The sequence below is a fragment of the Micromys minutus genome (assembly GCF_963924665.1).
Source record: "Micromys minutus genome assembly, chromosome: 9".
NCBI lineage: Eukaryota > Metazoa > Chordata > Mammalia > Rodentia > Muridae > Micromys > Micromys minutus.
Window position 1 is genome coordinate 51,357,255 of NC_137978.1, and position 26,071 is coordinate 51,383,325.

General features: G+C 50.0%; 1 protein-coding gene across 2 annotated transcripts in view; it reads left to right on the forward strand.

Annotated features, from left to right (window-relative positions):
- ECE1 (endothelin converting enzyme 1) overlaps positions 1–20,434 on the forward strand; it is a 98,289-nt gene extending 77,855 nt beyond the window's left edge. For both annotated transcript variants that reach the window (XM_080921436.1, XM_080921435.1), the window contains exons 9-19: positions 1,567–1,709; positions 2,862–2,976; positions 4,845–4,955; positions 5,662–5,760; positions 6,312–6,389; positions 8,644–8,747; positions 13,679–13,789; positions 14,347–14,414; positions 14,950–15,140; positions 16,584–16,679; positions 18,030–20,434. In XM_080921436.1, the coding sequence (XP_080777562.1) occupies positions 1,567–1,709; positions 2,862–2,976; positions 4,845–4,955; positions 5,662–5,760; positions 6,312–6,389; positions 8,644–8,747; positions 13,679–13,789; positions 14,347–14,414; positions 14,950–15,140; positions 16,584–16,679; positions 18,030–18,206 (1,293 nt within the window). In that variant the 3' untranslated portion in view covers positions 18,207–20,434. The remainder of the gene's footprint in view (positions 1–1,566; positions 1,710–2,861; positions 2,977–4,844; positions 4,956–5,661; positions 5,761–6,311; positions 6,390–8,643; positions 8,748–13,678; positions 13,790–14,346; positions 14,415–14,949; positions 15,141–16,583; positions 16,680–18,029) is intronic.
- Positions 20,435–26,071: the final 5,637 nt, after the last annotated feature.

Genomic DNA, 26,071 nt, shown 5'->3' on the forward strand with positions numbered 1-26,071 from the left:
ACAGAACGTGAACAGCCTTTCTGGCTGCCATTGATGGCTCAGTTGCTAAGAGTCAGGGGCCCATGATGCACTGGTGTAGATGGGAATCTTTGCCCATGATGCACTGGGATAGATGGGCCTCTTTGCCCATGATACACTGGTGTAGATGGGCATCTTTACCCATGATGCACTGGTATAGATGGGGCATCTTTGTTGGAACGTCTCCGTAGCCCTGAAAGACCTAGAGTTCTGAAAAGTAGCATTCTAAAAATAACAGGGCACGTAAATGTCGCGGGGTTGTAGCTGACCGTTCCAATGTTGTGCAACCCTGCTCAGGGACACTGTGCTAAGTGAAGCCGGCCAGTTACAAAAGGGCAAGCCTTGGGGGCTGGGAGGTGGGGAGCAGAAGCTCAGTGAAAGAGCATTGGCCTTGTGTGCAAAAGCCCCAAGCATCAGTCCCAAGCATCAGGGGGAAAATTATAAGAACCGAGACTGTCTTTGTGCCCAGTTATCTGAGGTTCTTGGGGCAATAGTGAAGCAGCCAAAGACAGAGCTAGTGGTTTTCACCTCTTGGGGACTTGGGAAGTAAGGAGTAGAATTCTTCAGGCTGGGAAAATGCTGAGAAACAAAAGCTGGATGGGGGAGGGGTGACAGCGCAATACAGTGACCGGCTAAAGCCACACAGCTGGAGTTCAAGGCCATCCTGGTCTACATAGTGATACTTTGTTGGGGAAAAAAATGAAGATTATTGTCCAGAGCTGGCTCAGTGGGTGACGGCCCCTGAACCAAGCTGAGAACCTTAAATGTAAGTTTTAAAATGGGGACAGCAGATGTGGCGGTACATGCCTCTAATGGTGGGACTACAAGGAAATTACGAGATGAAGCGGTAGCCATCCACCCCGTGTGTGCGGCTCATGTTTTGGAAAAGGTCCATGCATATAATTCCAAACAGTCCTGCCCAAAGAAAAGACACAGTTATCCCCATTTTTTGTATTATTATTATTATTATTATTATTATTATTATTATTATTATTTACTTAATTTGAGACAGGGTCTCACTGTGTAGTCCTGGCTGGCTTGGAACTTGCTATGTAGACCAGGCTGGCCTCAGACTCACAGAAATCTATCTGCCTCGGCTTCCTAAGTGTTGGCTTCAGCTGCACGAGCTTTGAAATGAGTTCTCTTTCTTAAGTTTTTAGCCGTGTGGACGTGTGTTTCGGGGCATTTACGTGTGTGTGCAGATACCGGCTGAGGCCAGAGGGAGCTGTTAGATCTCCTGGAAATGAAGTTACAGGTGGCTGTGAGCTTCCTGGCGTGGACGCTGGGAACCAAATCTGGGTCCTCTGCGAGAGCAACAAATCACCTCTCTAGCCCTTTAAATGAGGTCTTGTCACCTGGCTCCTCAAACTGCTACGGACAGAACTTCCGGCCAGCCAGCTCTGGCTCGCTCTGCCTTGTACTCAGGCACGACATCATCGTACCCGCCGTTACTCGGAAAGCGACGAAGGCCTTCTGGGGAATGACCTGGAGACCTGGGCTATGGCAGAAGTGACCTGGCCATCCTCACGCTGTCCTTTTCCCTTGCAGACCTTGGCACCCGCCATCAACTGGTTACCCTTTCTGAACACCATTTTTTACCCAGTGGAGATCAATGAGTCCGAGCCCATCGTGGTCTACGACAAGGAGTACTTGAGACAGGTCTCCACTCTCATCAACAGCACCGACAAATGGTAACAGCGACACAACTGCTGAGGGAACAAGATAGTCAGGGACAGCTCCCTCCGTGGCAGCCCCGCCCTCAGGCAGGGTGGGGACAAGTGACATTCGAACTCAGAGAAAGGGTCCTGGTGGGCTTCCGTGTGAGGGTCCTGGTTATGGCTACGGGTTCGAATCTCACCTCCTCCTCTCATAGCTTTGTAGCCTCAGGATACATGTCACATCCTTCCCTGGGGTCCCTCTCCCACCCATACAGTGAGAGGTTGGAGAGTCAAGAGTCCTGACAAGTCCTGAGACCCAGGAAATACTGGGTACCGGTTTCAATTAATACTCAGGGACTCCTTCTAGTTAATTTTAAAGGTCAGAATGTTGGAAGGTGTAAGGGAAAAAGGGGCTCCTAGTAGCTGGAGAGATGGCTCAGTGGTTAAGATGGTTAAGTGGTTAGGACTTTTTCAGAGGTCCTGAGTTCAGTTCCCAGCACCCACATGGTGGCTCACAACCATCTATAATAGGATCTGATGCCCTCTTCTGGCCTGCAGGTGTACATGCAGATAGAGCACTTATACATAAAATAATTAATCTTTTTAAAAAGGAGTTCCTAAGGTCCGTGTATTTGTGGTCATACATGTACATAAGAGAGGTTTATGTACATGGTCTATGGCATTCCCCTGCCAACAGGACCGGATGTTTTTCCCATGGTCCTTGTCATCCCTCACCACATCCCAGCTCTGCAGACATTTTCCTGGCTTCATAGTATTCCATCGATTATCCATGTTTGTTTACCTTTCACTTGTCAAGTGTTTAGATTAAGTGGACATCTCTGTGCTAAAGTGAGGTCTTCGCAAGCTCAGCAGCAGCCACAGCTACGTTTCCTGTGCCCTGGACATTAGGCAGAAGGAGCTGTCAATCATGGAACCTTGAGCCTAGCTGGCCATGGCTCCTCTCCTCCTAGCTGGGATGGAGTAGCCAAGCAGTGACGTTTATTGAGTACCAACAGCATACAAGCGATTGCATTAGACACCAAAGGTTTTCTGCGGTGGAGGAGCTGAGCTTGACTCTCAAGAGCTTATGTTCCCTGTGCTTAGGGGGCGGTGAGCAGCTGTGTGGGCAGACTGGAGGGGAGCCTAGGTCAGAAACGGAGTCTCTCCCTGGTTCTGTCACTACAGCCTGCTCAACAACTACATGATGTGGAACGTGGTACGGAAAACAAGCTCCTTCCTGGATCAGCGCTTTCAGGATGCCGATGAGAAGTTCATGGAGGTTATGTACGGGACGAAGAAGGTGAGCACACTACTGTGTGCACCACGCATACGCGGGGGCTGAGGGAGCCCCTGTATCTGTTGCTGCTGTGGCTGTGGGTCTCCTAAGGGAGGAGATTGGAGAGAAACGCTGAGCGTGGAGGTTGGGGGAGGCAGCTGCTGTCTGTGAGGGCACACGAGAGGACCTGAGCCAGCAGGAAGTGGGCAGGAAGTAAGCACTCTGAGCCAAAGAGCAAAGAGGTATCTTAGCAACAAAACCGACTCTTTCACTCCGTCGGTGGCTGCTTCCCTTGTGTGACAGGTGATCCTCACGTGGGGACCACTATTTTTCTTTGGATTTGCTATTGTGTGTGTGTGTGATATGTGTGGATGCATACAATGGCATATGTGTGCGAAGGTCAGAAGACAACTTTCGGGGTCAGCTCTCCTACTGTGGTTCCAAGAATTGAACTCAGGTCATCAGATTTGTGCAGCAAGCCCTTTTACCCACTGAGCTGTCTCGCCTGCCCTCGTTGTCTTTTCTTGAGACAGGATTTCATGTAGCCCAGGCTGGCCTCTCTTCCTTGCTGTGGCAACTGGCAAATCACATATGAAAACCCTGTATTTTGGCTGGGTGGTGATAGTACATGCCTTTAATCCCAGCACTCAGGCAGAGATGATAAATTTGTGGCCAGCCTGGTCTACAGAGAGATTTTCGGGACAGCCAATGCTACATAGTAAAACCTAACTTAAAAAAAAGAGGAGGAGGAGGAAGTGGAGGAAGAAGACCTTGTATTTTGGATATTATCCACATGTTGCTGTAGGGAACCCCACATTTTGATTACTTATCAGCCTATGGTGGGCATTTATACTGTGATCAGTCGGGGGCTATTACTAAGCAGGCTTGCTGGAGTGTGAGAGGCCCTTCCTGCCAGCTCTCCAGGGTGAATGGGACCCTACAGCAGCAGTCGGTGACATAAGCAGGACTCCCCTGTGTGGCCACACTGTCCTCCTGGGCTGCCATGCAGAGATAACTGGAACTGAGCCTTCCCAGGGCTTCAGCCAGATCCCGGCCACAACCTTGTCTGCAGTGTCTAGTGCACTTCCCACTCCAACCACACCCTTACCTGCCCTCACTTGCTCCAAGACCCTAGAAGGGAATTTATCTTGGTTTTGGTTTTAGGTGTTTGTTTGTTTGTGAGATAGGATCTTGTGTGGCTCAGGCTGGGCTTGAACTCAAACTGTACCTGAAAAGGGTGACCTTGAACTGCTGGTCCTTCTGCCTCTACTTCTCCAATGCTGGGCTTACAAGTTGTGTCTGTCTGTGTCTGTGTCTAAGACAGGGTCTTACTCCGTAGCTCTGATTAGCTTGGAACACACTACATGGACCAGGCTGATCTCAAACACACAGAGATCTGGCTGCCTTTGTCTCCCGAGAGCTGGGATTAAAGGCACGTGCCACCATCCCCAGCCCCACACCTAGCGTTATGTGATGCTGGGACATGAACACCCCACACTCTAACTGAGCTACATCCCCAGGCCTTTTGGGACCAGGCTAAAGAGAGAAAGGGGGTCTTACCTCTGTAGCCCAGGCTAGTCTCAAACCTCAAGTCACCAACTCAAGGCCACCATGCCTGTCTTTCCCCTTCAGTACTGATAGAATCTACAGCCCCCTACATGTCAGGCATTCTTATCCCTAGCCCTGAGTCTTCTCCTCAGTACCTAAAGTAGCCTCCACTGGGTCAGAAAACGTATTTCTGATACCCCAGAAGAAATCACAGGCCCTTAGTGGGTTCCTGGGTAGAAAGGGGCTGGGAGAAGGAGGGCTCAGCCCACTGACAGCCATGTGTGTGTGTGTCCCACTGACAGCCATGTGTGTGTCCCACTGACAGCCATGAGTGTGTTTTCCAGACCTGTCTTCCCCGCTGGAAGTTTTGTGTGAGTGACACAGAAAACAACCTGGGCTTTGCCCTGGGCCCCATGTTCGTGAAAGCAACCTTTGCGGAAGACAGCAAGAACATAGTAAGTGCTCCCCATGTTTAAGGGTGCTGGGGATTGACCCCAGGGCCCCACACATGCTAAGCAAGCACCCTACCAACTGAGCCCAGCCCCAGCCCCAGCCCCGTGGTCACTTACTAGTGCTAAGTGCATAGAGATGCTGTCAGTCTGCGGTTAACACAGATTCTAGGGGGAGTCACGGGCTCTCTGTCTTCAGTCTGTCACATCTGCTGCCGTGGGGTCCCTCCATCCTCTCTGAGATCTTTAACCTGTCTCTGGTCTCCAGGTCTAGCTATGACATAGTTACCTTCCATAAGTACTGTTCACCTCCAGAGTGATCACAACCTTTTTGGAAACTGTCATAAACAGCTCTTTCTTGATTTCAAACCTCATTCCATCCAAAACGATGCCTTTGCTTCGGTCAGTCTGGGAAAGGCTAGCCTTCACTGAAGGAATCGCAGTGCATGCTGGTCCATGTTAGAGGCTCTGAAAAGTCCTGCAGCAGAGGCTTTGTCAACTTCCTGAAAGCCTGCCTCATCTTACTTGACCCCAGTCCCATTAGTGGGAAGCCAGCCTTGGCTTGCAGGAGTCTGTGAGGAGAGGACGGGTAGGAAACATGGATCCTCCCTGACCTAGCACCCAAGTCTAGTCTTCAGCCACCAGTGTCCTTACGCACAGGGCTCCTGGTGATGCCAGAGCCCAGCCCTTACTGGTGGCATCTGTCCCTCAGGCCAGCGAGATCATCTTGGAGATCAAGAAGGCATTCGAGGAGAGCCTGAGCACCCTGAAGTGGATGGATGAAGATACTCGGAGATCAGCCAAGGAGAAGGTGAGGCCGCCCCGCGGTTCAGAAGGCACTAGACAAAACTAAAAGCAAAACTGTGTCTAGAGGAGAAAGTGGCTGGGAGAGGTCCCGTCCGGTGAGGATGTGTGTGGATGCCATTGTGCTCTGTGACTCTAGTGGGACCCAGGACATCCTAGTGGTGTCAGAAGATATCCCATAGCAGAAGGAGGAAGGGCGAGGGGCATACGCATGCTAGAAGGGGCTAGACCAACCGTCCCCCCTCATTCCTGAAACCGTGGCTGGCGTTGATGAGGTCCAAGGAAGGCTGTGTGACTCAGTTGCCTCTCAGCACTCAGAATGCAGTTATAACGCATAAACTTTGGGGGACACATCCAAACCATGATGCTCTCGAAAGGGAAATAACATTTCATCAGAGTGTACCAGACTCCTTCCAGGAAGATGATGTAGAATCCTCAAGGTGGCGGGAGGCTAGCCCTGGCTCTCCTCAGCACAGACCCTGAGCTGGACCCCACAGAGCTGGGGCAGGCTTGGACAGCATCATTTGACACTTTCTTACTCCAGTTCTTCCTGTCCAGGCGGATGCCATCTACAACATGATAGGTTACCCCAACTTCATCATGGACCCCAAGGAGCTCGACAAAGTGTTCAATGATGTAAGTGACTTCCACCTGCCCCTCAAGCTCCCTGAAGCCCATGTGAGGGAGGGCCAAGGTGTGTCTGATGGCTATCAGCCTGTATCAACGTGATGTAGGGCGGGGTTCGGGGATATGGGCATGAGGAAGGTTTCTCCTGTTCTTTGTGTTCCTGGGTTACTGGGGGACTCTGTCTCTCCAGAGCCACCGTCAGCCATTGCTCAGTGGTTATTACTGGAACACAAGCTCTGTGCCTCACTAGGAATGGCCGGCTCCAGGGAGGGAGTGGGGAATGGCTAGGGCAGGGTGCCTCCGTGGGACAGCATGTGCTTAGAGCGTGTGAGGCCATAGGTTCCAATCCCCCACACCTCAGGACAGGAGAAAGGACAGGGGAATAACCAGACATGGCAATGTGTGTCTCTAATCCTAGCAATCCAAAAGCTGGGGCAGGAGGAACAGGGTTCAAGGCCATCTTTGGCTACTTGGTAAATTCAAGGTCAGCTTGGACTATAAGGCAGACCCTATCTCAGAGAGACAGACAGGCAGACAGACCGACAGACCGACCAAAAGACAGACAGACCAAAAGAATAAGGGAGAGCTGGCTTGGTGGTCCAGAGCACATACTGTTCTTGGAGAGGACTGAAGTTGGGTTCTCAGCACCTGTATTGGGCAGTTCCGGACCTTGGGCAACTCAAGATCCAGTAGCTATGATCTTGGCTTCCATGACCACCCCATCACACATAAGTGTACAGTAGCACACATGCGTGCGCATGCATGTACACATACATTTTTTAAATTACTACTTTGAAGAAATGAAGAAAGTCCATCTTCAAAGGCACAGTGAGAATTAGTGACCCTAAAACCTCCGAGTGAGCAAAGTGACCCCCTCACCTGCTGCTGCTCCCAGACATTCTCCTGCCCCTGAGCTCCTCTTCCTTCCTCCGAGAATGCCTGGACCTTCGGGCTTTGATCTTGTAATGCTAATGGGAGAGAGGAAGTACCTCCCAAGCACCAGGCATCAAGAGGTAATCGCAGGAGCTCCTGCGGCTCGGAACTGTCAGAGAATCAGCTTTGAATGACTACAGTTCTGAGCCACCGATTAGGTCTTCCAAGTTCTCCCATGGAAGATTGTCATGTGGGGCACTTTTACAGTAGCTTCACCTCCGGGTTATATTTAAAACCTGAATCTATTAAAATTACCTCAGAGGCTGTCAGATTCCGCAGCTCCAGTTCCTTGAGAATCATTTAAAGTGTTGCCAAGTGTCAGGACGTAAGATCCAAGGACTCTTGGAGGCTACCAGGTGCTGCGCCAGGACATGACTTTTCCCTGGGAGCCGGTGTCAGACAGCTGTTTTATAGCCAGAAATGCATCTGAGCAAGGACTCTGCATTTGTCAGGGACAAAGAAGCCAGGCTGGGTATTGAAGGGCGTCTAAGGATAAAGCTGGGTGTTTTGGGGTACACAAGGCTGCATATCCCAACACTTTTGAGACAGAGTTCAGCTCCAGGCCCACAGGGAGCTATTTCATTAAATTAATTTCTATTTTATTGCTGGCTCAGGGGCAGGGTCTTACATAACCCAGGCTGGCTTTGAACTCTGTAGCCAAGGTTGACCTTGAACTTCTACTCCTTCTTGCCTGCCTTCCAAATGCTCAGATTACAGGCATGCACTACCATGCTGGGAATTGAACCCAGGACCTTGTTTCTGCTAGGCCAGCATTCTTCCAGCTAAGCTGCACCCGCAGCCCAACTGAATTAAAATTTAAGAGCCACATAAATATGTTGGAAGTGCTTCAAGTAGTGTTTACCATATTGGCTAGAGGGCTGGAGAGATGGTTCGTCGGTTAGGAGCACTAACTGCTCTTCCAGAGGTCCTGAGTTCAATTCCCAACACCCACATGGTGGCTCACAACCATCTGTAATGGGATCCGATGCCCTCTTCTGGTGTGTCCAAAGACAGCTGCAGTGTACTTACATATAATAAATAAGTAGTTTTTTTAATTGACCCTATTGGCTAGGACAGGCATAGGACTTGTCTGTCAATACTGGGGACATATTCTTGCTGAAGTCCCAAGGTAGGCACCTCACAGCACCGTGACCCTCTTCAGGCACCCTTGGGTAACAATTCTAGAGTGTCTTTAAAAGGAAGAATCAAGGTCAAGGGAGAACCTGAGCCCTCCATTCCAGTCTCTGGTCATGTGAGGCCTCAGTCCTCGAGGTTCTAGAAGGTTCCCAGCCTGACCATGCTCTTACCCGAGACTGTTTTCTTTCCTCAGTACACAGCCGTTCCGGATCTCTACTTTGAGAACGCCATGCGATTTTTTAACTTCTCATGGAGGGTCACAGCTGACCAGCTCAGGAAAGCCCCCAACAGAGACCAGTGAGTTCCCCACAGTGTGGTCTCCTTGCACACCAGGAGACCCAGAGTGACCTGGGGCTGGGGGTAGGGTCATGCTTGGCTTCATCTCTGGTTTGCTGTGAGCCAGATAGAGTTGTCATAAGCGTCCTTTGAGGGGTGGAGTTGGTTCTCTGGCTTGCAGGGCCCAGCACCATTGACTCAGCAGACTTCAGAGCTTGCTTCTCCTTGACCCTGGGAAGGAATAAGCTTGGTCTTGGATCATTGGGCAGGCCCCAATTCCTCATGAACAAAAGTAGTGGCTTTTCCATAGGGGTTTGAGGAAGGTTCCGGTGGGCCCCAGCAAGCTGCTGAACTATACCGTACCACAGCAGCAGCACCTGAGGGGGTTTGCATAGACACAACCTTTTAGGCCAGGGTGTGACCCAGTGATAGAGTGTTTCCCTGGCTTGTGGGAAGATCTAGGCTTGAACCCCGATCGTGCAAACAAACCCCAGAACCTCCTAAATCATAACCCCAAGTGAGATAAAGTGTCTATTTCTCATTGTTTTTGAGTGTGGGGTTTTGGCATGTTGTCCAGGATTTCTGTGAGATGCTGAGCTCCCCTAATCCTCCTGCCTCAGCGTCCCCAGTGCCTCACAATGGGCATATGTGCTGCTCATAGCTTTGGGTGTGTTGGTATTTTATTTAGTTATTAAAAAAATGTACTTGCTATAGAAGTGTAGGGGGGGACTGTCACCTCAGTACAGGCAAAGGAAACAAGATCCCCGGGGCTTGTCCCGCCTGCCAGCTTAGCCAAACTGGCAAGCTCCAGGTACCATGAGAGATAATGTCTCAAGAAATTGAGATGGACGGCTATAGAGGAAGACACTCAACAATGACCTCTGGCCTCTGCACACGAGTGTGCACACATGTACATATACCACACTCACAAAGAAATAGCACTCAGGCATCCACCACACGCAAACACGGATGAATGGATGGATAAATGGATGGATGGATGGATGGATGGACGGACGGATGGATGGACAGACAGACAGATGGGTGGATGGACGGACGGATGAACAAACAGACAGACTCTAGCTAAGCATGTGTATTATATTCATGGGTAGAGAACTTGCCTGATGTGAATGAAACCCTGGGTTCTATGCCCTGATCTCAAAACAAAATTGCACAAAACAAACAAACAAAATCTCTTTTAGAAAAGTCAGACACCCTCTCAGCTCAGTGTTGTTCCTCAGATTAACTTTCTGACTCTTTGCAGAATTCTTACCCTGGGTAAGGACAACTTCCCTTTGCCTCTGGCGCCCTCTTGTGGACAGGAGGTTCAGACACCTGTTTCCTCTGAGCATGCACAAGATGGGCTTTTAAAGTTTCGGGATATTGCACAGTCAGGGCTGACAATTCATCTGAATCTTTAAATTTAAGTTTTTTAGTCTTTCAGATAAATGTTGCTATGCACCCATGAATGAATTGGTGGTTACTTGGCTAGAGATGTGATGTAGTAAATCTCTCACTATCTGTACAAACGGCTTCATCACAGCCAACAAAGTCTTAGCTCTGTGGTGCTCACAGGGAGGAAACACGTGGCAAATGTTGTTTCTCTTTTTCCATTCTTTATAAGCTCTCCTTTCTGCACCAGGAAAACACTGAAATACTGGCTATTTCTTTGGTCTTAGGACCATTCCATAGCTTAAAACATTGCTACCCATCCTCAGATCTGTGGTTGTGGATTGGGTCCTGGGGTGCTTGCCTGACATGCTTGGCCCTTGGCACCTCAGAAAACCCAGGCGTGATGTGCATCCCAACGGCCTCAGAACTTAGGAGATGAAGAAAGTTAGGAACAGAGAAGATCGAAGTCACCTCCTGTGACATGGTGAATTCTAGGCCAAGCCCTGAAGACGTCATGAAACAGAGTCACAAAACAAAACAAAAAACAAAAACAAAACACAAAAAAACAGCCAGACACCCCCCCCAAAAAACTCTTAAAACATTCATTCTGTTGGGTTTACGAAAAGTTTATAAAGTTTGTGTCTTCTCAGAAATATTTTTATGTGCTGGACGTTGTTGCGCATGCCTCAAACACTAGGAGTGGGGGAGCAGAGGCTGGTGGCTCTCTATAAGTTCCAGCCCAGCTTGGTCCACACAGAGAGTTAAATGGCAGCTAGGGCAACATAGTGAGCCCCACCCCCTCCCTTTCTCCCTAGTGAGGGGAGGGGAGATGAGCAGCTAAGCAGCTAAGAGCATAACCTGCTTTTCTAGCAGAACAAAATACAGCTCTCAGCACCTCCAGCTTTCACAGACAGCTGCGTATACTCACAGGCAGACAGATAAAAGCACACACAAAACATGTTGTCAAAAAAAAAAAAAAATGAGTGTTTTGCCCGCTTTTCTGTTTGTGTCCCGTGTGTATGCCTGGTGCCCACAGAGGTCTGAGAAGGGGTCAGATCCTCTAGAACTAGAGACACAGACAGTCGTGAGCTGCCGTTTGGTGATGAGAACCAAACCCAGATCCTCCGCAAGAGCAACAGATGCAGCCAGCAATAGTGGCGCCCGCCTTTGACCTCAGCATTTCGGGAGGCAGAGGCAGGCGGATCTCTTGTGAGTTCGAGGCCAGCCTGGTCTTCAGAGTGAGTTCCAGGACAGCCAGGACTGCACAAAGTCTCGCAAGCAACAACGACAAAAAAAAAATGTACAAAAGAAAAGAAAACAAACAAAAAAAGTGCTCTTAACAGCCGTGGGCCCTACAGTGCAAATCTTTTACCGGTAGGTAGATGTGGTAAATGATAAAAGCAGGTATTGTTTTACTTTTTCAATTTGTCTTCCGGGACACACTCCGGGGGTGGGATCAGCCTTTACCACAGAGCTGTACCTCAGCCTCCTCGGTTTTCTTTATTTCTGGCTTAACAGGCATCTGGTTCTCCTGTTTCTTCATCTGCTGTAACATGCTGTGTGAGAGCATATATAGAAAAGCCAGCCTCACACAGACAGACAGTTAGGAAGGGGGAAGGTTTGTGTTGGCTGTGGCTTTTCTTTTGGATTTTTGGGACAGGGTCTCTCGGTATAGCCTTGACTCTCCTGGAACTCACTATGTAGACCGGGCTGGTTTCATACTCACAGAGATCCTCCCACCCCAGCCTCCCAAGTGCAGGAATTAAAAGTCCGCTCCACCATGCCCATCAGGGAAGGAGAAGACTTTAATAGTTGTGCATATTCTAAGATGTGTACCTATTCCTTCTATAATTAAAAAGAAAAAAAAATTAGCTGAGTAATTAGGTCCATGCCTTTAATCCCAGCACCCTGGAGGCAGGTGAATTTCCTTGAGCTCCAGGCCAGCCTGATCTATAGAGGGACTTCTGAGACCCAGGGCAGCACAAAGAAACCTTGTTGGGGGGCGGGGGGAGTGAAAAAAGAAAACTTATTTATGTAGGTGTGTTGCCTGTATGTATGGATACCACACTCATGCAGTTCCTGTGGTGACCAGAAGAGGGCATCAAATCCCCTGGGACTGTATTTATGGGCCATTGTGAGCTGCCCTATGGCAGCTGGGAACTGAACCCAGGTCCTCTGGAAGAACAGGCAGTGCTCTTAGTCACTGAGCCATCTCAACCCACCCAAAAAATTATTTTGAAACCTCACATTTTTTGTCATGGGTAACAGATGACATCAGCTGTTTTCCCAGAGACTTAACACACTCCACACTCATTTGCAAGAAAATGCTCAGTATCTGCGTCCAAATGCCTGTGGTTTGTCAGCCACTCTGGAAACGGGATAAGAACACTCATGAGCTTTGTGGGCGTTGCCCACTGGGTGACACAGAGCAAGAGGCTTGTCCTGTGGGGGCTGGGCTTAATGGGCTCAAAGGTTATACTGCCTCTCAGGGACATTCAGGGGGTGAAGGCAGCTTGTTGGTCTGGGTTGGGGGTTGTTTCCAGAATGTGGGTTTCTCTGGCTTTGTTTGTTTGTTTGTTTGTTTGTTTGTCTGCACTCGTGTGGGTACGCCTGAGCTCATAGAGGGGAGATGTGGGCGTTTCCTCCTTTAATCTCTACTCTATGTTAAGGCAGGGTCTTCTTGAACCCAGAGTCACTAGTTTAGCGAAACAAGCTTTACACCACTGAGCCATCTTCCCAGTCACCTGCCCCCTACCAGTTTTAGGTTTGGTGGCGGGGGGGGGGGGGGGCAGGGTTTGAAACAGTTCACTTTACCCTCGTGGGCCTTAAACTCACTATGCAGCTGAGGATGACGTTAAACCTCTGATCCTCCTGTCTCCACCTCTTTGCTTTGTTCTGTTTTTGGGGTTTTCAAGATAAGGTTTCTCTGTGCAGCCCTGGCTGTTCTAGAACTCCGTAGACAGGCTGGACTCCCAACTCAGAGAGCCACCCGCCTCTGCCTCCCAAGTGCCGGGATTAAAGGCGCGCACCACCACCTCCTGGCTCTGCCTCCACGTCTTCAGTGCTGGGATTTCAGGCACCTTCTGTCGACCTAGTTTTTTGTAGAGCATCTGTGAGAGCAGCTTGGTTAGGCCTTAGGCACCTTGAGAGCTGCTGAGAGAGGCGCTCGTGACGTAACAGAGGGATGGCTTTGACCTTCTTGCCCTTCTGTTTCCTCTTGAATGCCGGGCTTACAGCTCCTGTTTTATACGGCATTGGGAATTGAACCTAGGGCTTCGTACGTCATAGGGTAAACACTCTAACACTCTGACCTACATCCCTAGCTCCCAGAGTCCACATTTGTTTGTTTGAGACAGATTCTCCCTGTGACGTATCTCTGGCTGTCCTGGAACTCCCTCTGTAGACTTGGGTGGGCCTCGAACTTACAAAGATCCACCTGCCTGTCCAAGTACACCATGTCCAGCTCAGATTCCAGATGATGGTCACTAAGCCATCCCCCCCCCCCCACAACACACACTGTCACCAGGTTTGCCAGAGACGTCATGTGTACTTGTGGCTTGCAGGTGGAGTATGACCCCGCCCATGGTGAACGCCTACTACTCACCCACCAAGAACGAGATTGTGTTTCCAGCTGGGATACTGCAGGCGCCGTTCTATACCCGCTCCTCGCCAAAGTAGGTTATGTATTCTCACCCACTCCCCAGCCTCAGCAACCCCCAGTCCAGACTGGCCCAGAACCCAGACTACTTCCCCAGCCAGTCTCCTAGAGCCATGGTGCCCAGAGGACTCAGAAGGCCTCGAATTGGGAAATCAGTTGTGGAAGAAGCAGCTTGTGTGGCCCTGGCCCTTCCCTCCTGACCCCTCTTGAGTCTGGATGCCCCTGCAAAGTGGGGCTGGGAAGAGCATGTCACAGAGTCAGGGTCCCTCTGGAGCTGGAGAGCAGACATTCAACCCGTGTCTCATGGAGGCAGGTTTTGAAAGCCATGGCCCTGGATTCGAATCCCAGGCTGGATATTTACCATGTGACACTTCTGCAGAGGCTGGCCTGGCCCCAGCTCTGCTGAGTGACTTTCACACATGCCTGGCCCACAGAGAACATAGTTGACCATGGCTGACTCTGGCCAGCCTCCTGCTATCTCCAAGGGCCACCTTCCCAGAAGTCCCTGCAGGTCTCTGCGATGTCTTGGGTCACATAGCTGGCTTCACCCTCACCTGTACATTCCTTCTCCAGCGCCTTGAACTTCGGTGGCATCGGTGTCGTTGTGGGCCACGAGCTGACTCATGCTTTCGATGACCAAGGTACAGGTTGCTGGAGATACATAGAGGGATCAATGTTCAGAGTTTGGTGGGACCAGCTTCAGCCAGTCTCGTCACACGTTCATGCCTCTCTCTTTCCTTACCAATACTGTGAATGTGAGGAGGATGCCACGTATCAGTGGGAAGGTCTGGGGTTACTCCGAAGCCCCTGTTCATGGACAGCGCTCTTGCTTAGAGGTTGGCAGTAGTATTCGGCAGGGAATGTACAGTTCTCCACCATTCTAGAAACTTCTCTGGTCAGAGAAGTGTCAGTCAAGCCTCATCATTAGCTAACAGCCAGACTCCCACGTCCTGCCTTCTGCCCGGGGGATCCCACAGTCCAGAAGGAAAGGCTGGGGCCTACCTGTGGTCTTGGTACTGGCAGCTCTGGCTAGGAGTCTATTCCTTGGGAGTCAGGGACAGTATTAAAAGCCAGCCCTGGTCCCTTGTACTCTTGAACTTGGCATCAGTCGCTCCTGTCCACATTGCCCCAGACGAGTATCGGTGGGTCCCACGGAGTGACCAGTCTCCTCCGCAGGCCGGGAGTATGACAAGGATGGGAACCTCCGGCCCTGGTGGAAGAACTCATCCGTGGAGGCGTTCAAGCGGCAGACCGAGTGCATGGTGCAACAGTACAGCAACTACAGTGTGAACGGAGAGCCCGTGAACGGTCGGCACACCCTCGGGGAGAACATCGCCGACAACGGGGGACTCAAGGCTGCCTACCGGGTATGTCCGCCTCCCCTCCCCCGTGGGCACTGTCCTGGGATGGAGTCTGTGCAAATGTCTCTTTGGCAGAGAGAATAAGGACAGAAGCTCTATGCCCCTGGGTTTTGCTGGGGGGAACAACTGAGTGCCAACCGAGAAAATAGTGAGTTTTGGAGCTCAGTCCACAGAAGGCTTCCTGCTGCAAACCTGCCTTCCTGAGACTCCAGGAAGGATTGGGCCCACTACACAGCCCAACCATTCCTTCCAGAAGTAGGGGCCTAGGTGGAAAAGGACTGTATTGGCTACTTTTTTTCAAAGTGAGAAAATACTTGGCAACTTAAGGAACTATTTTCATGCAAAGATTTATGTATGTGAGTACACTATTGCTATCTTCAGACACACCAGAAGAGGGCATCAGATCCCATTACAGATGGTTGTGAGCCACCATGTGGGTGCTGGGAATTGAACTCAGGACCTCTGGAAGAGCAGTCGGTGCTCTTATCCGCTGAACCATCTCTCCAGCCCTGTTTCCATAGTTTGAAGGAACATGGCCACGGCCATTGTTTCCATGTTGTCTGTGACTTTATTTTAACTATGAGCGGCTGAGGGTTACAGCAGGGACTCAGCCCACAAAGCTGCGGAAGGTTTACTCTCCAGGCTCTCACAGAAATTAGCCGTGACCACTTGGGAAGGCCCACTGAAGCCTCTGCTTGGGAAAGGGTTTTTTTCTGGATCAGGGTAACTAGTCACACAGCAGTTTGGGGGGGTTGTCCAGGCATGAGGTCGGGGGAGGCAGGGTGACATGTTCAGATCTGGGAGGTTTGGTTTGACTGAGGGAATCAAAGACTGTAAAGTTCTAGCCTTTGGACTTGAGCAGCTAAGAGGAGGGGAGGTGGTTGACTATTATAGAGAAGTTCTGTGAGTGTGTGTGTGTGTGAGAGAGAGAGAGAGAGTGTGTGTGTGTGTGATTATGTGTGTGTGAGTGTGTGTGTATATGAGTGAGTGTGTGTATGAGTGTGTGTGTGAGAGAGTGTGTATGAGTGTGTGAGTGTGTGTGTGTGTATGTGTGAGTGTGTGTGTAATCATGTATGTGAGAGTGTGTGAGTGTGTGTGTGAGTGTATAATTTTGTGTACCTGTGTGTGTGTGTGTGTGTGTGTGTGTGTGTGTATGTAGGTGGGGATGGAGAAAGCTGTCATCCCATCTGTGCCGTGCAGAGTTTGAGATGCATCTTGGGCATCTGGCTGGGACCATTAAAATATATACACTGGAAAGAGGCTGGAGCAGGAAGCCTACATTTGACAGCAGGCGTGACTGAGTATGTCTTTCAGGCCACAGGCTTGAGGGCTGAATTCATCCCCTTTTGAATACAGAAGGAAGCTGACCCTCAGGCCCCCACCTCTTCCCCTAAACCTCCACAAGTGGCCCCTCCTTACTGGTGTCATGTCTAACCTCTGGTTTCCCAGGCATACCAGAACTGGGTAAAGAAAAATGGAGCTGAGCAGACACTGCCCACCCTGGGTCTCACCAGCAACCAGCTCTTCTTCCTGGGTTTTGCACAGGTGAGCTCACCGGGAGCAAAGGGGTGTGTTCCCTCATGGGAACGTACAAGAGCTTAAGAGCCAAAGGCGGGTTCCTCAAATGGCACCTCCCTAAGTCATCACGCTGTCTTTGGGACATCCCCCCGTATTAGTGGCTCTCAACCTATGGGTCACAACTTCCTGTGGGCAGGAGGGTCAAAGGACCCTTTCACAGGGGTCGCCTAAAGTCATTGGAAAACACAGGTATTTACACTATGATTCATAGCAGTAGCAAAGTTACAGTTGTGAGGCAGCAATGACGATAATTTTAAGGGTGGCGGTCACCACGCCATGAGGTGTTAAGGGTCTCATCGTTAGGAAGGCTGAGAACCACTGCCCTATGTTGACGTGATATGCAAGGAAGGACTAAACTGGAATGAAAGATGCTGGAGAGAGAAATCCCAGTGGTTACAGCACAGCCCTACTTACAGAGGCCATAACTAGTTTCCAGGAGGGTCAGACACGCTCTTCTGGCCTCCAAGGACACTGCACACACGTGCTGCACGGTCAGACAGAACAATCAACACGTGTGAAATAAGACCAGGATATGTAAAAATAAAATAAAATGAATGGCGACACCTTGGTGGGGTAGATGGAGCCCAGCTCCGTGCCTTCTGCACAGTGACCCCGTTTCATCCCACTCTGCTTAATCATAAAGGACAAGGCTAGAATCTCAACACTTGGGACAAAGAGGCAGGAGGATTAGAAGTTCAAGCTACATAGAAAATTCGAGGCCAGCCTGGGCTACATAAGAACCTGTCAAAAAAAAAAAAAACAAAAACAAAAAACCTTGTGTCCTGTAGATTAAAGAGCAGGGTGATTCAAGATCCCTGCTAGGTCTGGGATTCTAAAAATTTTCTTTGTCTTTTTCCTCCCCCACCCCCCACCCTTGAGTCAAAGTCTCACTGTGTAACCCAGGCTGGCTTCAAATCCACAGAGATCTGTCTCCATTTGCCTCCCTGATGCTGGGATTAAAGGCTTGTGCCATCACGCCTGGTTCTAGAAGTTTCTTAAACTTAAGATAGACTGGGTTGTCCTGGAGTGTGTGTCCAGCCACTGGCCTTCTTTTATTGGTGACTGGAATTGTCAGGCAGTTGAGCAAGGTGTCCTTCCTCCAAGGTGTCTGAATAACGTTTGGCAGACCCTGAGTGCAGATAAGCCAGGTACAGAAGGGACAAAGAGGCAGGAGGATCCTCTTTGGCTAGAGGGGCGAAGGGCAAACAGCCCTGACAGAGAGAGGGCACCTCTGTTACAGTCCTAGAGGGTCCAGTCCAGCATCTTCAGGCCCCCACAGTGACCCCAGCTTCCCTTCATTACTGCCCCATTCCCCAGGTCTGGTGCTCAGTCCGCACACCCGAGAGCTCCCACGAAGGCCTCATCACCGATCCACACAGCCCCTCTCGCTTCCGGGTCATTGGCTCGCTCTCCAACTCCAAGGAGTTCTCAGAACACTTTCACTGTCCGCTCGGCTCCCCCATGAACCCCCATCACAAATGCGAAGTCTGGTAAGGGCCGACGCACAGAGAACCCAGACGGAAGAAGGGAAGGGGCCTGCAGCCAGCTCCCAGCAGAGCCACGCTGTCACCCTCCCTCCAGCCCCTCGGCCTAGGGCCCCTTCCCCGCCCTGGAGAGTATGCAGCCATCCTGTCTCAGCCTATGATGGAAGCTCACAACTCAAAGCCACGATTTGACCCCCTGTGAAGCTCGGGCCTCCCAGACACCCATGCGTGATGCTCACCGGCCTTTGGGTGTGTCAGGCTGGCGGCTTGCCAGCCCTGGGCTCACACTGACAATGGCAGTGGGACCTGGTCCCCTTGCCCACATCCAATGCCAGATCTATCACAATACCACTGTGTCAAATGCTTTAAAGATATATTTTTGGGGAGACTATTTTTTAAGCATTATGGAATACACTGGAAATCTTCAGGGAAAATGCATTTAAAATACTTTTTTTTTTTTTAAAGAAAAGATTAGTATATTTATTATGTTCTCTCTTTTTTTTTTTTTTCTAAACAACCTGTGGACAAAGGAAACCCCACTGATTTACCCCAGGGCACCCCAGACTGCTGAGCAGGCCGCTACTTCAGCCCATGGTTGGAGTAACTGCTTCTGTAGTCAGGAGATGTAGGGGCCAGGCAGGGAGGGCAGCCAGCTGAAAGGTCTGCCTTCTCAGCTTACCTGTCCTGTCTCTAGAGTCCAACCATGGGAACCCCAACAAGAATAAGCTGATACCCAAGTTAAGTGACAGTACCAAGCCAGAGTAATGGCTTCCATACAACTTGGGGGCACCTGAACACTCTGGAGTAGATCATAGCAACCCGTCGGGGCTGAGACCCCACACCCGATCAGATGCACACTGCTGTCCAAAGATGTCTTGTTTCGGTCCTACTTCTTCTGGCCTTGGAACCGTTGCCTCTCTGTAGCAATTCTGACATCCTGAAGTGGTCGCCTTCACTGACCCTCTGTACCAAGAGAAAGGAGAAGAAGAAAACAGTCCAGTCCCTCCAACCTCTGTGACCATAGTTGCCCTGGCCTGGCTCCTGGGACCCCTTCTCTAGTGCCTTACCCCAGGCTGCAGCTCCTGAGCTCTGTTGAAGAAGCAACACTTGACTTGCTTTCTCAGTGGAACCCCCAGATGTGCTGACAAGAAGCCAACATCATAGCCCCCCTCCCGGAAGCCCCAGGGTACCGTCCCAGCCTGCCTACAGGACAGCCATTCCAGATAGATGTCCAATGTCGGAGCTGCTGACCTCTCTCTCAGACTTTCAACCACCCATAGCATTCACATTGAATCAATACAGTCCTTGTAGCTTGAGGGATCCCCCCCACCCCGCTCTCTGTTTTTTTGGGGGGGTGCCGTAGCCAGAGCAGGCCAAGACTGGAAGGTTCTCTGACCTACTGGGCTCCAAGGAACGGCAGACTACCATCCTCCCACAGCATCATCTAACAGATATGTGGGTCCCCACTAGGTGGCGCTCACTGCAGTGCTCACGACAGCTATAGGGAGCAAGCTCTTGTGACCTGTGTGGGAGGAGCCTAGTTGTGCCCATCACAGCCCCTGGCCACGCCCCCACATAGCACACCACACAAATACACACACACACGCACACGCACACGCACACGCGCACACACACATACACCTGGAAGCCAGAGTCCTCCTTGGCCAAGACGCAGAGTCAATGTAGTCTCGCTCCTGCTAGTGTAGGGATAGCCTTAGCCCTGGCCCGGGGAGCTGCAAGCAGACAAGTCTTGGTCCCTGTAAACACATTCGAGGTCTCAGCTCTTGGGTGGTGGAAAGGTAAACACAGGAAGCAGGGAGGTGCTGGGGCCTTGCCCTGCCACACAGAGGGGGACCTTCTGGGTCTGAGTCGTCTGCCCTTTCTATCCCCTTACCCTGCCTCGCCATAGATGGGCAGTTCTGGATATTAGTGTCTAGAAGCAGGGTACTGAACTGGGGTTCAGCCATGCCAGGGTACGCAGGGAGCCAAGGTAGGAAGACCCCGGCTGGATAGGGATGGATAGGTGTAAGAGCAGCCTCCCAACCCCCACCCCTCCAGAGATTTGAGAATCGGGAAGGGTACCTACCCTCAGAAAGACCCCTCCTCTCAAGCCCGGAGTTTCCCTGCAGGCACAAGGATGTGGGGTTTGGGGCTGGGGACTCTATTTTTTGTATTATTGTGTCTGTGCTACTGTAGTTTTGGTGTGGCACTATTATAATTAAAGTACTTATACCAAGAGTTGTGTGTCTGGGGGTATGTCCTTGGGTGCTGTGCGTCCTGTGGGACCATGGGAGGGACCCCGGTCAACACAAACCTGCCTACTGTTTCGGAAATCTTAGACCGTGATGGCTGCCTGTGTCCCCCTGGCCACTCCTCCCAGGAGGTGCTTGTGTGACTACTCCCTGCTGATGAGAACTGAGCCTCCCCCGAGAGGGCACACGTACACACACACAAGCAAACACACGCATAGTGCACCCAGGAGCACACGTGCACCCCCACATATGCATACACACACACACACATGCACACTGTGAAAGTCATGTTTCCATTGTCTAAGAGCAAGGGACTTCCCAGTCCCAGATGTTTGGGTAGAGTAGGGAGTTTTGAAGACTCTCAAGAGCCAGGAGTTCTCTGTCTCCAGTGCTCTCCCTGGGCATCTCCGCCTCATAAAACTCCTACGCATTCTTCAAGGCCCACACAGCACCACCTACTCTAGGAAGCCCTCCCTCATGTCCTAGTCCACACAGGCTTTGGCTGTTGGCTAGTGCGGTAAGAGACACCACAGACTCGATGCCAGACACAGCAGAAATCCGTTCTCTCATAGTTCTCGGGGCTCAAAGGCCAAGATCCAAGTGTTGACAGAGTTGGTTCTTCCTCTGGCTGTTGAGGTTGTCTGGCTGTGCTCTCTCCTTGCTCCATGACATCACACCCACACACACACAGGATGGAGTTCCTGTGCATACTCCATGCACACATGCTAGCTACTGCCCCCCTCTTTCAAAGAGGGGACACAATATCTATTAATTTCCCACTGTACCACAATACCCTGAGGCCCTGGCCTGCAGGAGGCCATACTCCTAACAGACCCCCTTCCCAGTAACCAAGGGTACTGATGGTTCTCATCGTCCCCAGCCCTGGGTCTTGAGCTCCAAGCCCCCACGTCTCCTTTCTCCTTTCCATAAACAGTCCATCCGTGCCAGTAATGCCCCCCCTCCCCTCCTGCCTGGCTGTTGAGGGTTTTCCCTCCCAGCTGAGGACTGTGGCGAGAACAGAGCTGTGTCAAGAACAACTGGAAAATGTAAGTGAGCTGAGGTCCTTAGGTGTGAGTCAAAGAGCTGCCAGAGGCATTCGGGGGATGGGGGTGGCACGTTAGGGCGTTAAATGCCTCACCACCGGCTCCACTTCAGAAATGGTCCCAGGGACAAATGACGGAGAATCACCAGAGGCATGCTCTGGGTCCATACCATAAATGTTCCCAGCGTTTCTCCAGGCTAATGTGCAATTCCAGTGCACGCAAGACCCAAATTCCAGCATCACTGTCTGTGGGTGGGTGGTGTGGGGCTGGGCATCACCTCCCACAAAGATGCATCGTTATCTTAAGCAGAATTTGTTAAGCTGATTACTGTTGAAGAGGAAAATGCACGGCAGTACCCAAGACTTTTATTTTTGTTTTGTTTTATTCTGTGACTTTATTTAACACAGAACTTCATGTAGCCCAGGCTGGGCTTTCAGTATAGTCGAGTATACTGAACTTTCAGTATAGCCGAGGATGACCCTAAACTTCTGACCCTCCTGCCTCCACCTCCCAAGGGTGGTGATTACAGGTGGGCACCTGTAATTACAGGAGTGTATGGGGTGCAGGGGGTGGAACCCAGGACCTCATGCTGACACGTGTGTCCCCTGTCCCTCCCAGGTGAGCATGTCACGTGGTGACCGAAGATAGAGGTAAGTTTGTCACACCCGAGACAGTGGTACGGAGTAAGAGTAAGGGAGTGTAATTTGATCAGTGTGATCCAGCAGTGGATGTGTATCTGAGAGAGGAGCCACACCTGATGCACACGTGCACACACATAGCCACAAAATTTTAAAAAATACTAAAAGTGAACCAAACAAAGACCAGGCATGGTGGTGTGGGCCTTTAAGGAGGTGTTAGGGTTTTGCTTAGAGGCAGCGTCTTTCATAGCCACAGCTGGCCTGGAACTAGTTATATAGACAGAGCAGGCTGACCTCAGGTCCCAGAGATCCATCTGCCTCTGTCCCGGAGCCAGAGACTAACGGGGCACAGCCACCCGGGCTATCAGGGGTCCCAGCATTCCATGAGTTTGCCCAGTGCTGGGAAACATCCCTAGTTCTACAAAGTAAGCGGTTTCACGTGGCAGTGTTGAGTGTTGACCACCAGGTGGCACCAAAACACAAGGGACCTGCCTTTGCCTCGTAGAACTGAGATTAAAGGTGTGTTCCATCACCGCCTGGCAGCAACTGCTCCTGCTGCTACTGCAAGTTGTTACTGTTCTTCTTCTTCTTCCTCCTTCTCCTCTTCTTCTTCCTCTTCTTCCTCTTCCTCCTTTCTCCCTTTCCTCCTGTTCCTCTTTATTAATTTCCTCTGTAAGTTTCTGTGTACCCCGGCATGGCAATGATGTTTGGGGTCCGTTCTCTCCGTCACCATATGGATTCTGGAGGTTGAACTCAGTTTGTCAGGTTTGAAGGCGAGCGCCTTTACCATTAGGCATCTCGGGGTGCCTGGCTGTCGCTGTTGTCCTCTGTGTATGTCGTAAGTATTTATTTGTTTGCTTGTTTATCCATTTATTTAATGTGTATATATGAGTGCCTGAGAGTACATATGTGTCCTATAGAAGGAATCTTTGTTCAATGTATGGAAGTTTCACCTGCCAATAGAAAAAGCTTATGGCCAATGAACTGAGGCAGAGAGAGAGGATTTTGAGAAAGTCAGGCGCAGCCATGTGGCGTGACACAGAACAGAATACACGGGTAATCGAGTTATGAGTCAACCAGGTACAAGCCAAGTTCAAGACTTCATATATAAGAAGTCTCAGCGTTGCTATTTCAGGGAACGAAGAGGATGGGTAGAAAATCATGAGGTTACACATGGCACCAACCACAGTGTGTCCTGTGCCTGCAGAAGCCAGAGGACATCAGAAGAGGGATTGCAGTTATAGACTGTTGTGAGGGGTGTGGGGTGCTAAAATCTGAACTCGAGGCCTCTGTGGGAGTAGCATGTTCTTTCTCCTTCCTTCCTCAGGTTCCTGGGTTTTGTTTGGTTTTTGTTTTTTAAAGGCAGGCTCTCTCTATGTAGCCCAGGCTGTCCTGGAACTCACTATGTAGCCCAGGCTGCCCTTAAATTTGTGGTGACCCTCCTGTTCCCATCTTTCCAGTGCTCAGATGGCAGGGTCTCATATATCCCAAGCTAGCTAGCTTTGGACTTGTATGTAACCAAGGATGGTCTTGAATTTCTGGTTCTTAGTATATATATGTATATGTGTGTGTGTGTGTTTACATATGTATGTTTACACACATATATATTTGTACATATAAATATATGTATAACACAGTAAACATAGTATGTTAAATCTTTATATTCATTTTTTAAATGTTTGTGTATTACACCACCTTAATTTTACATACTTACTTGGTTGTCTGTGTCTTAGAGTTACTATTGCTGTAACACTTTGACCAGAGCATCTTGGGGAGCAAAGGGTTTGCTCCCACTTTCACATCACTGTTCATCAGTGAAGGAAGAAGAGGAACTCAGACAGGGCAAGGAACTTGGAGGCAGGAGCTGATGTAGAGGCCATGGAGGAGTGCAGCTTACTGGCTTGCTCTACATGGTTTGCTCAGCCTAGTTTCTTATAAAACACAGGGCCATCAGCCCAGAGATGGTACCACCCACTGTTAAGAAAATGCCTTACAGGCAGATCTTACAGAGCATTTTCTCAATTGAGGTTCCCTCCTTTCAGATAACTCTAGCTTATGTCTAATTGACATAAAACTAGCCAGCATAGTCTGGTTTGTTTGTTTGTTTAGTAAACAGGGTCTCACTAAGTAGCCCTATCTGATGTGCAATTTGCTCTATTGACCAGGCTGGCCTTGAATTCAGAGGTCCACCTGCCTCTGCCTCCCAAGTGCTTGGGTTAAAGGCAGGTGCTACCCACCACTTCTAGCCCCTATTCTAAAAATAGAACCTCTGATTTTTGTCCTTTGGCATATGTGTATCCACCCACTCCCATCTCTTCATGTCCTGCCTTTTCTTTTGTGTGGTGTGGTTTGGTTGGGGGCAGGCAGGTTGTTTTTTTTTTTTTTTTTTTAAGATTTATTTATTTATTTTATGTACATGAGTACACTGTAGCTGTCTTCAGACACACCGGAAGAGGGTATCAGATCCCATTACAGATGGTTGTGAGCCACCATGTGGTTGCTGGGAATTGAACTCAGGACCTCTAGAAGAACAGTCAGTCAGGGCTCTTAACCACTGAGCCATCTCTTCAGCCCCAGGTTGTTTGTTTTACTGGTATGTTGGCCGGATCCTGCGTGGGTGGGGACTGCTAAGGTGAGTTCCTTAGTGCAATGACATATCCTGTCCAGGACAGTTTATTTCATTCAATTGAGTAGATTAATCAAGTATTGATTAGATTATTTAATTTGATTAATTATATTGATTAATCAGATTAATTAATCAAATTAAAATAATCAATCCATCAAATTGATTATTCTCACAGCCAGTAGGTGGCAGTAGTGCCCATCTTTAATCCTAACATTTGGGAGGCAGAGGCAGGTAGATCTTGGAGTTTAAGGCCTGCCTGGTCTAAAAAGTGATTTAGCCTAAACTGGCCTTGAACTCACAATCTTCCTGCCTCAGATCCCCTCCCCAAGTAGTGCTGGGATTACAGATGTTTCCCCACCTAGGGATTTTATTCCCTTCCTAAGCCTCAGTTCCTCTACCAGAGGAACAAACAAACCAAACCAACAAACCACCACCACCACCAAATAAACTGTTTAGATGTGACTGGACACCAGCAGGAACTCTTCCTAGCCCTGTGTCAAGCTGCTTCTCTGCTTCCCTCCCTCCCTCTGTCCCTCCCTCCCTTGTTCTTGTTATTTTCTTTCTTTCTTTCTCTTTTTAAAAAAGATTTCTTTAATTTATCTACATGAGTACACTGTTGCTGTCTTCAGACACACCAGAAGAGAAGAGGGTGGTGGATTCCATTACAGGTGGTTGTGAACCACCATGTGGTTGCTGGGAATTGAACTCAGGACCTCTGGAAGAGCAGTCAGTGCTCCTAACCACTGAGCCATCTCTCCAGCCCCCCCCCCCCCGTTTTTTTTGACAGGGTTTCTCTGTGTATTCCTGGCTATTGTGGAACTCACTCTATACACCAGGCTAGCCTAGAACTCAGAGATCCACCTGCCTCTGCCTCCCGAGTACTGGGATTAGAGGTGTGCACCACTACACCAGGCTTTCTTTTCTTCTTTACCCATCATTTATTCATTCCTTCGGCAATGATTTCTCACTTTATTCCAGGTGCAGGAAACGACAGACTTACAGCAAAGCAGGTGTCAGTCCCGGGGAGGCATTTGGTTGGAAGCCTGTTTATTCAAAAGCTGCCTTCCTCCTTCCCTCTAGCCATTAATCCTTGCAGGTTATTTAACGTTTGGAATAGGGGGGACTTATGCCAAGAGTTTATTTCTGTATTCCTGTGCATCTCTGGGTGGCTATGTACACACACAGGAGCGCACACACACACATTTATATATAACATTGGCAGCAGCGTTGTCATGGGAACCAGCTTTTCGTATCTCTGGGCATGTGAGTGGGGGAGCTTTTATGGAGCACCCCCTGCATGCACTTTTGTGTGGTGT